Source organism: Aquarana catesbeiana, linkage group LG11 (assembly GCF_042186555.1).
Source record: "Aquarana catesbeiana isolate 2022-GZ linkage group LG11, ASM4218655v1, whole genome shotgun sequence".
Classification (NCBI taxonomy): domain Eukaryota; kingdom Metazoa; phylum Chordata; class Amphibia; order Anura; family Ranidae; genus Aquarana; species Aquarana catesbeiana.
In genome coordinates, this window is record NC_133334.1 from 258,885,680 (window position 1) to 258,898,007 (window position 12,328).

Sequence of the window (12,328 nt, forward strand, 5' to 3'; positions counted from 1 at the left end):
ATTAAATTAACAAATTAAAAAAAAATGTAAAAGCAACTGTGTTAAAAAAAAAAAAAGAAATAATAATGATGAAAAAACCCATAAAAAAAACGCAGACAGTGATTGTCCCACACATGTGAGGTATTGCCAAGAACGTCGGCTTATGGGCAGTAATTCTAGCATCAGTCAGTGGTAACCTGTAAAAGCTTTTAAAGCATCGCCTATGGATAATAAAATGTATGTTGTTTGATGCTGTTGTGCAGGCGTGCGCAATTTTTAAGCATGACATGTTTGGTATCTATTTACTCAGTGTAACATTATCTTTTATATTTTACAAAAAATGTGGGTTCTGTTTTGTGTGTTATTTTTTTTTTTTTTTGCATTAAAATTTTGAAAAAGTGTATTTTTTTCTCAAAAAACAGTGTTGGAAAAACCGCTTCACAAATACCGTGTTACCTAAAAAAAAAAAAAAATAGCTAAACAAAAAAATGTATTCTCTAGGACCTCCTGCTTTAAAAAAAAATATATATATAATGTTTGGGGGGTTCTAAGTAATTTTCTAGCAAAAAAAAAATAAAATAAAACAGATTTTCACATGTAAACAAAAAGTGCCAGGTCTTCAAGTGGTGACTTGTGCACAGTAAGGACGACACGCAACAAAGTTGTGTAATCAGATGTTAGACATGTGCGATTCGGTTCGTAACAAATAGATATTCGTACATTCGGATCAATTCGAACATCCGAATAGCTGAAAGAACCAAAATACGAAAATTACGAAATTACGAATAAGCAAAATAACGAACATGCGAGAATACGAACTTACGAACGGACAAACTTACAAAAAATACGAAACTCTGTAACAGTAAAAGAAAGAAAATGACAAAAATAAAGAAAATAACGAACATGCGAAAATACGAACTTATGAATGGACAAACTTACGAAAAATACGAAACTCCGAAACAGTAAAAGTAAGAAAATTACATCTATAAGGAATGATTTGCATTTCGTATTTTCAATCCTTTGTTCGTAATTTCGTATGTTCGGATTTTCATTCGTGTGTTCGTAATTTTGTTTCTTTGTCTTTTCGTAATTTCGTTTGTTCATGTTCTCGAATCATTCTTTTGAATGGACAGTGTGAGTGTAAATCAATATGTATGTTCGTAATTTCGTATGTTTTCGCGTCTTACGAAATTACAAATCGCTACTAATCAACGGAAACGTAAAGAAACGAAACTAAACAAATTTTTTTTATGTTGTCCACATGTCTAAGATTGATAACGTAATCGCACGACTGCTGATCGTTTGTGTAGCACCATACTGCATGTGACACAAGAAAAGCGATTGATTGGAGAGATTTTAGTCACATGACTGTCTGATCACCGCCAGCGTAGCCCTCCCCCCTTTTATACGATATTCTCTCTATGGTACATTGGTGTTTATACATTGTAACTTTTTGACTGATGTGATTTGTTACATCTGAAATGCAATTTACCAAAAGAAGAAGAAAAAAAATCTTCAACTAAAGAACTAAAGTCCCATCATTCCCTGGAAAGTCTGTGTTCATATGCTGATGTGCGTGGGGGTGGGGGGTGCTGGTCACATGACTTGCAGGGTGTCAGTTAGCAGTTCTAACCAGTAGGGTGAGTCTTTGTAGCAGTGTGAGTGTTGCTTTGTGTTGTCATAGTCACAGCTGAGCTCAGAGGGAGAGATCCTCTGCTGCAGCTCAGATCACACCATGCTGCGTTCAGCACCGACCCCTCTCTACTACCTACTGCTGCTTCTACCTGCCCAGTGCCTGTCCCAGTCCACCTCCATCCCCTTCCTCCAGCCTGGGAATTGTTCCAGCAGCCAGTTCTACAATGTGGCCAAATATTCCTGCATCGCATGCAATCAAGGGATCCAGGCATCGGACGGTAAGTTATGGGGGAGGGGAGGGGGGGCATCAATCCACAATCTCATGTCTGTGGGGGTCAGGTACCCCCCCCCCCAAGAAACTCCACCCATTTCACCGTCTGGTTTGAAAACCTTTTTTTTTAAACGGGAAATAGAAAACCTTTTCTGATCACGATTTTTCTGCCGCGACGTGTCCGCCTGCGTCCCGTCGGGGCAGAATTTGTCGCCTGAGCGCTCACAGAGCACACATGCAGGTCGTATAGTTACCATGTTTGTGTTTGGATTGTTCATTTATCCTAAAATGTATCCAAACCCAAAACTTTTCTAGTGCAAGGGTTACGCTGGCCATACACTATACTATACAATATAATCGGCCGAAATTCAGTCATTTAAACAGTTCGTTTTGTTTTTCCGGCCAGTAAATGGGCACAAATCGGTAATCGTTTGGGACGGTTTTTTTTAGCTGAAAAAAACACGAAGGACAATTTTCGAAATTTTGTGCCGAACGAACGATAAATTGAAAAGGTTAATGTGTTTCCCGGCCAAACTGTTTGCACTAGGTAAAAAAAAAAAACGAACAAAAAACTGATTCATATATGTCCATTGAACGATTTATCGATGGCACTATCGTTTGCTCTCACGGCCGAATGTTCGTTTTTCGAAAAATGGGTTCGAACGATTTTCTTATAGTGTATGGCCAGCATTAGGCATGGGTTGAATTTCGAGAGAATTATTCCGATGAAAATCGTAAATTTAACCAGACACTGATAGAAGTCCCAAGACTGCTATATACTGCTGACGAGAAAAAGTATTTCGCAGTTTATATTTACTAAAATAAATGCATTTTCATGTTCTGTCGGAAACCAGATATAGTGAATGCAGGGTCCGGGGTTTAGGAACACTTTAATTGTTTTATTTATGTTTATTAAATTTAAAAACATTTTTACCAACATATTTATTTATTTATTTTCTTACATGTGCTGACCTAACTCTATTCATTGACAATTTTATATCTACTGTCCATATATTATCCTCTGCTGGGAAATGAGCACTCCACCCCAGCGCTGAAAAATAAGGGATCTGATCCCTGAGCCGCCATGCCCCCCTCCCCCCCAACACACACCGCTCTTCCATTGTTTGTATTTAAATTGCTTGAAAAGAATAAAGGATTAGAAAACAGGAAGTTCGAATAATTAGAAGAAAAGAGAATCTCACTGTGATTATTGTTGATTCCAGGTGTGAGATGTACGTGTCCGAGCGGCTCCGCAGTGACCACCTCCGGATCCCCCCAGGTCTCCTGTACCCAGTGCGGGGCGGTAAGTCATACAGGGATGGCGGATTATTCTGGGTAGTCACCATTCTACTGACATGTCCTTCCTAACCCAAAAGTGTCACCTCTAAAACTAACCTGATCTGACCTCCGGTCTCCCCCTCAGTCTTGCACAGTTGTACCGGCTCCTCTCCTGATCTGAAATGGCTTACTCTGATTTCACCGCACACTGTGAGCTTCTCACAATGTGCATTAGAAGCTGCAGCAAGTCAGATAGAGCCCCGCCTCATTTCCTGGCTGGGGAACGTCCAGCATCATTTAGATCAAAGGTCTCAAACTGGTGGCCCTCCAGCTGTTGCAAAACTACAAGTCCCATGAGGCATTGCAAAGCTGACAGTCACAAGCATGACTCCCACAGGCAGAGGCATGATGGGACTTGTAGTTTTGCAACAGCTGCAGGGCCGCCAGTTTGAGACCCCTGATGATAGATCAGGGATATGCAATTAGCGGACCTCCAGCTGTTGCAAAACTACAAGTCCCATCATGCCTCTGCCGCTGGGTGTCATGCTTGTGGTTGTCAGAGTCTTGCTATGCCTCATGGGAATTGTAGTTCTGCAACAGCTGGAGGTCCGCTAATTTCATATCCCTGATTTAGATCTTTCCTCGTCAGCCTGACTGACCTGGGCCCGCCCCTTTTTAATCATTGGATTTCCATATTGAACGCTCAGCATCACATGTGGGCAGTGCAGCTGTCCTAGGAACGCCCACTCCTCCAGACTGACACCCACCCATCAGAGCAGTGTTTTGCATAACTCCTCCCACTGCTTGCATTAGGACTGAGGGCTCTTAGCCGCTTCCCGACCGCCTCACGCAGATATACTGCGGCAGAAGGGCGCGTACAGGTAGATTAACGTACCTGTACGTTGCCCTTTAAGAGGCGGCTCGCGGGCGTGCGTCCGCCAGGAGCTCCGTGACCGTGATCGCGGGTCTCGCGGAATCGATGTCCACGGGCATACCCGCGATCGTCTCATGGTGAGGAAGAACGGGGAGATGCTAATGTAAACAAGCATCTCCCCCGTCCACTGTCACTGATCACAGCTCCCTGTCATCGGGAGCCCTTTTGGGTTGCGCTCCACTTTAAGATAAAGTACTGAGGCCGGGGGCTGGTATGTTTTTAGGAAGCTATGTACAGCACCCTGCCGGCCTCTCCCACCAGCCACGATCTGCCTACATTGCATAGAGAAGCACAGAGACACAGGGATGATGTCACTGGGTCTAAAACAAGGGATTCATCAAAACAGAAATGATTTATTTAAATATGTACTAAACAATTTGATTGGGGGAGGGGGTCAAAAAATAACCAAATGAAACTTATATTGATATTTGGGCAATAAAAAAAACACATTTCCCATGTTTTGTGTCTTCTGCAAGTACAGAAAAATACCGGCTGATCTACCAGAAATCCAATGATCTCTGAACTTCTTGCAGTGAGCTGACAACACTGTCATTGGGGCCTGAAATCCAAAGCGGTGTTATTAGCCATACCTGAGCTCTCCACTGCTGGGCTATAGAACACCTCCCTCTCTCCTCCTCCTCTCCATACGTTGGGGGGTGTTCTGTAGTCCGGCAGTCAGGGCTATTAAAGTTGCTTAATATTTCAGTGCAGCTGAGGCAGCGTTGTCAGCTTACTACAGGAAGTTTGGCGCTCACTGGATTTCTGACGGATCAAAGATTTTTCTGTATTTGTGATAAAAGAGAGAAATGTTTGTTTATTGCAGAGATGGACTGAATGTGTTTTTTTTTTTTTTTTACTAATTTATTTTGTTCAGAAAACAGAAATTCCGCCCAGCATTCAGATAATCGTATTTTTTTTTCTGATTGTTTGAAAAAATATGCTGAGAAATCAGGATTTCCAGAAAGCTGACTGCGCAGAAATACTGAAATCTGATTGGTTGCCATAGATGAGGGCCGTATATCATGTTGTTAATTTCAGAAGCTCCTTATGGGTGTCGGTAAAATGACTAATCTCGTTTTTCTGTCCCAACAGGGACAGAAGGTTTCCCTCGACCAGAGAGTCTGTCTGAATTGTACCGCAAATACGTGTGCGTGTGGAAGCGGAGCTGTGAGCGGTAAGGAGACGAGTCATGTGAATGGTAATGAGAGGCAATAATAAAGAGTGTAAGCTCCTCTGCTGCAGAGACTGAGGTGACTGGCTCAGTGTACAGCACTTCGGTATGTTTCAGAGCTATTTAAATGTATAATAATAAAAGTGTGTGACACTGGTGGGACATTAGAGTGTAAGCTCCTCTGGTGCGGAGACTCATGTGACGTGTTCAGTGTTCTCCGTACAGCACTGCGGTATATGTCAGAGCTAATTAAATGTATAATAATAATATTGTGTTTCTGTGGTAGGCCATTAGAGTGCAAGCTCCTCTGGTGCAGAGACTGATGTGACGTGTTCAGTGTTCTCTGTACAGCCCCATGGTATATGTCAGAGCTATATAAACATATAAGAATAATAGTGTGACTGTTGTGGACATTGGAGTGTAAGCTCCTCTGGCACAAAGACTGATCTGACTGGCTCAGTGCTCTCAGTACAGCACTATAGAGTGTAAATTTTTTTTATTAAAAAATCATACAAACATACAGTTCATTAATAAAAACATATTTACACAAAAATAAACAACAACTAAACAAAAACAAGCGTGCTTACATTAGCAAATAAAGAAAACCGTTTCCTGACAAGATAACATAGAAAGAAACATATTTTAATGACGACTACAAACCCCGAACCTCAACTTAAACACAATCCAGGCTAAGAAACATGTTGAGATTTAATCGCCATCAGGATGCGATTCCAAACCCCCCCCCCCCATTAACCCCTCCCCCCGACTTCCACATCATTCTCCCCGACTTCTATATCATTCACCTTGCATTCTGCACCAGCCACCTTCATGCCCTTCCCACCTCCCCCTCCACCATCATCCAATCCATCCCTCACTCCATCCGCACTTCTGCTACGCCGAGGAGGGGTTGGCACCACCATACATTCTGGTCCAGCACCCTCCGCTGCCTTCACTACACTAGGAGAAATAATAGGTGCAGACACAGACTTGACAACCACACTTTCTGACACTGACTGGGAAACCACAGACTGGGGGGACACTGACACCACAGAGGGCCTCACAGACACAGATTCTGATGGGACAGAGACACTAGGATCCCCTGGTTCAACCTCTGCCAACCCAGACCCCTCTTTATCCAGATGGAAGAATTCCCCCACTAGCTCTGGCTTATCGTGCAAAGCCTCAGGGCACCGGCTATAAGGGTGACCAACCTTATCACATAGGTTATATTTAATGATGTTACAGTCCCTCGCCAGATGCCCCAGTTCCTGACACAAAGAACACTTCTGTTCTGGACATTTGGAGGAGAAATGTCCCTTGACTCCACATTTATGTCACAGCTTAGGTTGACCAGGGTAGAAGACGGTAATCCTATCTCTACCAATAAAGGCAGAGGAGGTCAAATGCTGGACCACATTCCCACAAACACTCAACCTCATTGACACCGACCACCCACCCACCTAGATTCCTCCATCATCCTCAATCTTTTTTAGGGGACACAACGTCCACCAAACCTCCTCAACCAGACCCATAAATCCTCAGGGGGTATAGACTCATTCCTTGTCAGGATAGTCACATTCTTAATCAAGTGCTGACGTGAGACAACTTTGGGGACAAGCCCCTTCCAGTCCGGCTGGTCCCAATATACATGCTCAAACCGCTCCCAAAACAGATCCAGCGACTCTGGAAGCACAAGGGATAAATCATATTCATAGGAACCAGCCGGACTGATAAGCACATAAATATCCTCTGCCTTAAATCCCATGGCTAGGATCTTATCCACAACCACCCACCTGATAGGTGGAATACCTCCTCCTTCCCACCTGAGCTGTACCACATTCCTGCGTTTAATAGCAGAAGGTGCGTTAGGTGAAAATGGCACAACTGGCTCCCTTCCACCAGCAGCAGCATGACTTTGTCCCGACACAGCCTTAGCATAGTTCATAACTGGGACAGATGACACATTAACTGGCTGCATAGGAACCTCTGAAATCTGGTTTGTCATGCGACATTCCTGCTCTGCATTTTCAATGTTCATGTGACATTCCTGCTAAGCACTGTTAATGTCCATGTGGGACTCCTCACAGCCAGCAGAAACTTCTCTGTCTGGATACATGCCTGCATTCCCATGATATTCATCTGATGGGTTGATGCCACTCAAGGGAGATTCCATTTCCACAATGGCCTGCAGCAATCCGCCATTTTCCTCAACCTCCTCCTGAGATGACCCAGGCTGCTGGAGAGAGAGGGGGGCAGATACTGACTCAGGTGCAACAGATCCTGAGACAAGGGGTAGTACTGGGGCCACTATGTGAAGCCACTTCCTTACCCCCATCCATACTGTCGCCATTACTGCAGCATCCACCCTCTGGCTGGTACTGGCACAGGCACTCCCTTTCATCTGTTGGAATCTCTCCTCATTCTCACACTTTTCTCTGAACACACCGCTGCTCTCCTTCAGAGAAGCAACCAACTTCTCCTGCTTTTTCAATGCCTCTTCCAGAGACTTCAGCTTGGAGACTTCCCTCTTACTGTTTCCAGACTTACTTTGCAGGGATTTCTTTTTCCTGAGATCTTCTGTCATGACAGAAAGTTTCTGTTCCTCTTTAGCAATGCAGCGAAGTCTGTTCACCACTTTATCCTGGAGGACTGGTAAGGACTCCTCTTGCATAGGGACAGGCCCAGGATCCATTGCAGCTTGAGCACATGGAGTAGGCCTCAGTGCCTCTGGAGAGCCTCCGCCTTCGTCTTCCCCAATATGGTCCATGCTTGCCTGCGAAAAGCCTGCATGAGAGGCCCCAGGCTTTGCTGCTTCTCTCAGCTGAGATCACAGGAGAGTGAGCCAACAGCACCCTGCAGAACAGCACCACCTGGTGGAGAAGCTCCTCTGGTGCAGAGACTGATGTGACTGGCTCAGTGTTCTCTGTACAGCACTGCAGTATATATCAGAGCTATTGAAATGTTTAATATTAATATTGTGTGGCTGTGGTAGGCCATAAGAGTGTAAGCTCCTCTGGTGCAGAGATATGACGGGTTCAGTGTTCTCTGTACAGCACTGTGGTATATGTTAGAGCTATATAAATGAATAATAATACATTGGGGGGACATTAGAGTGTAAGCTCCTCTGGTACAGAGATGATGTGGCTGGTTCGGTGTTCTCTGTACAGGACTGCGGTATATGTGGATTATTAACTTCATATTTTTTGTGTATTTTAGAAGAAGATTATATGACTCTCTCTTCCACATGTGTAACGTGTGCACGAGACACAATGCCAAACGGTGCCGGAGATCAGTAAGTAAAATCTCACAATGTACACAATCAGAGGATACAGTTTATCAACTATCCTGCTGTTGAAACAATTTACCGTCTTTTTTTATTTTATAACAATTATGGGTTATCGGCAATCAGTTGTCTATTGGTATTCGCGGTACATGAAAATTTTTCCGCACAGTGGGGGAGGGGAGGTCTCATGTACAATACAACTCTTTAGTTTGATCTCCTGTATGTATTTTCGCTGATTATCTCTGCGCTATTACAATGTATCGTTGTGTGTTCCAGGTGTGTTCTGTGCCCGCCCACTTACAGCCCCACCTGCACCTGTCCGACAGCCAATCAGGTAACAGGGTTCACCCAGCAGTGACCCCCTTTTTTTTTCCATTGGTTCTCCATAATAACTTTTTATATTCTTTTTTCTTTGCAGATTGGCGGTGTTTGTGTCTCATCCCCACAGGTAATTCCCATCGGTGACAACTAACTGTACATGTAGACGATGAGGTCATAATACTAGAAGACTCCGCCCCCTTGTCCAGTTTATATCAAATTTACTAGGCATTATTTAGTACAGTGGTTTCCAAACTGCGGCCCTTTGCTTGCCTTTATCTGGCCCTTGGGGCACTATTCCTCCCACTGATACGAGGCACCATTTCTGAAACTGACACCAACAATGAGGCACCATTTGTGAAACTGACACCAACAATGGGGCACCATTCCATTGATATCACTGATGGGGTACTATTCCTCCCCCTTATACCAAATGTGGCAATGTTTATTTGCACTGATGCCAGGAAAATTTCCACTCCCACTAGCAACCGTTCGGCCCCCCTAAAGTTTGAAGGACAATAAACTGGCCCTTTGTTTAGAAGGTTTGGAGACCCCTGATTTAGTAGATCACATGTACTGAGGGGAATGTGAGTATTTATGTAGTGCCAACAACTTACACAGCGTTTTATATATATTGTACATTCATGTCAGTCAATGCGCTCAAGGAGCTTACATTCTAAGGTTCCTAACTCACATATATACACATACTAGGGCCACTTTAGATAGGAGTCAGTTAACTCAGCATATGGGGGAAAACTCACATAGGCACAAGGGGAGCATGCAAACTCCATGCATATAATGTCCTGCTTAAGATCTGAGCCTGGGACCCCAGACAGAAATGCTAACCGCTAAGCCAGTGTGCTACCCTATAAATATTTAAATAGAGAATGACCATTTTACCCATGAACTGACTCAGTTGACACAAAAGGTTGGATTTACTAAAACTGGAGAGTGCAAAATCTGATGAAACTCTGCATAGAAACCAGTCAGCTTCCAGGACCCTTTTTTTTTTTTGTCTCCAACAGAATCGGATCGCATGAGTGTTCACACCCATGCGATCTGATTCCTGTCCGAATTGACAGTTCGGACTGCGATATGCGAACCGATCTGGGGGTGTCATTAACTTTGTATTGATACTCTCAGCAATTCGCATAGGGCAGTGTGAACTGCCTGTGAGCCAGGTGCGATGCGGGAACCCACAGTGGATTCGCAGGGTTCCCGCATCGCACCAATGTGTACCGAGGCTGAAGGCGGGTTTGAGAAGATTTCAAATCTGCAGCACAGTGGTGTAGTGGATAGCACTTTCACCTAGCAGCAAAAAGGTTCGAATCCCAACCACGACACTACCTGCCTGGAGTTTGCATGTTCTCCCTGTGCCTGCGTGGGTTTCCTCCGGGTACTCCGGTTTCCTTCCACACTCTAAAGACATGCTGGGAGGTTAATTGGATCCTGTCTAAATTGTCCCCAGTACATATATGAATGTGTGTTAGGGACCTTAGATTGTAAGCTCCTTGAGGGCAGGGACCGACGTGAATGTACAATATATATGTAAAGCTCTGCGTAAATTGACAGCGCTATATAAGTAACTTAAATAAATAAAATAAAAATAAATAGTGCGAGTTTGGGGGCGATTTGAAAGACATAGTTACATAGTTACATAGTAGGCGAGGTTGAAAAAAGACACAAGTCCATCAAGTCCAACCTATGTGTGTGATTCGTGCGGCTTTGTGCACAGATGTCTATTGAAATCGCCCCCCGAATTCGCCAAAAGTAGTGCAGGAACAGGTGGGACGGTGCTGTTGCCGGCAATAGGATGCGATTTGATTTGATCGCCCCGATGTGAACCGGAGTTTATTTTTCAAAGCTTAATTAAAGAATCTGAAGTTAGAAGCTGATTGGCTACCATGCACAGGTGCACCAGATTTTGCACTTTTCAGTTTTAGTAAATCATCCCCAGTTGCCTACTATTCTACTCTTAATATTGATTGTGGCGCCTGTCTTCTGCACCTGGCTGCCCAGTCCCTGAATCCGTGTTGTCGGTATCTTGATAAATGGGAAGGACCTGAATGTGAATCGGCCAAAGAAGTAGCCAATGTGTTCCCTGGTTCTGGCACCACTCAGAGAGAGAGGCTGCGCCACACAGAATCATGTAACAGGAGGCTGCAGTCCCGCCTAAGAGGACTGCTGAAAACTGCAGAATCTAACTACAGAAGTCAGATTACAGGAAGGGGACTTTCTGATATTCACACAGCCGCAGGGCTTACCGCATTCCTTTAACAGTTCACAGAATGAGTTTATTTTTTTGTTGGGAGCTGCTTATTATACAGTATAAATGATGAATTAGAATCTGCTCAGATGTCACCATCAGTCAGTTGTATGAGGCGGTCTGATGATCGCTCTCTTTGAATTCTTGTGTACATGACGCTATTATTTCTCACGCAGAGTGCGCTGACCTCGGTGACGTACTGGGAATCCTTGTATCTCTTCTCCAGTTATGACGTGTGTCAGGTAAGCTATAATTATACGACATTCAGTTGATTGCAATGTCCTAAGGTGGCAATCAAACACCTTAAATATAAATGTGCCACATCCGACATGATCTGAAAATATTGTAATTGGGAAAAATGGACTTTGTAGATTATGTAGGATGTGGCACATTTTATATTCAAGGTGTTTGATTGCCACCTTAGGGCATTGCAATCAACTGAAATTCGTATATACCCGGTGGAAGCACCTCTTCTCTGTCCACTCTTTTGAGCCTACACAGCCCATTTTTCCCAATTACAATATTTGAAGCTATAATTATAGCAGATATACAGCTGGAGGGTCGGAGCCGATACTTGTATTCAGTATAAAGCTGCCCATACAGCAGGGAAAATAATTATTTCATCCCCTGCAGATTTTGTACGTTTGCCCACTTACATAGAAATTAATGGTCTATAATTTTTTATCATAGGTGTATTTTAAATGATAGAGACAGAATAGCAACCAAAAATCCAGAAAAAACACATAATACAAATGTTATAAATTGGGTTGCAGTTCAGTGAGTACAATAGGTATTTGATCCTCAAGCAAAACATGACTTGGTACTTGGTGTAGAAACCCATGTTAGCAAGCATAGAGTTAAGACGTTTCTTGTAGTTGGTGACCAGGTTTGCACACATCTCAGGAGGGATTTTGGTCCACTCTTCTTTACAGATCTTCTCTAAATCCTTAAGGTTTCTTGGCTGTCACTTGGCAACTCGAAGTTTCAGCTCCCATCATAAATGTTCTATAGGATTAGGCTCTGGAGACTGGCTAGGCCACTCCATGACCTTAATGTTCTTCTTCTTGAGCCACTTCTTTGCTGCCTTGGCGGTATGTTTTAGGTCATTGTCATGCTGGAAGACCCATTCATGACCCATCTTTATTGTGCTGAGGGAAGAAGGTTCTAATCCAAGATTTTACAATACATGGGCC

The 12,328-nt window shown here is 43.7% G+C and overlaps 1 protein-coding gene across 1 annotated transcript in view; it reads left to right on the plus strand.

The window, feature by feature from the left end:
* Nucleotides 1–1,621: 1,621 nt before the first annotated feature.
* LOC141112713 (meckelin-like) overlaps nt 1,622–12,328 on the plus strand; it is a 40,108-nt gene continuing 29,401 nt past the window's right edge. The window contains exons 1-7 of the mRNA XM_073605733.1: nt 1,622–1,892; nt 3,109–3,188; nt 5,190–5,271; nt 8,485–8,560; nt 8,828–8,885; nt 8,970–8,999; nt 11,312–11,377. Coding sequence (XP_073461834.1) covers nt 1,715–1,892; nt 3,109–3,188; nt 5,190–5,271; nt 8,485–8,560; nt 8,828–8,885; nt 8,970–8,999; nt 11,312–11,377 — 570 coding nt within the window. The 5' untranslated portion in view covers nt 1,622–1,714. The remainder of the gene's footprint in view (nt 1,893–3,108; nt 3,189–5,189; nt 5,272–8,484; nt 8,561–8,827; nt 8,886–8,969; nt 9,000–11,311; nt 11,378–12,328) is intronic.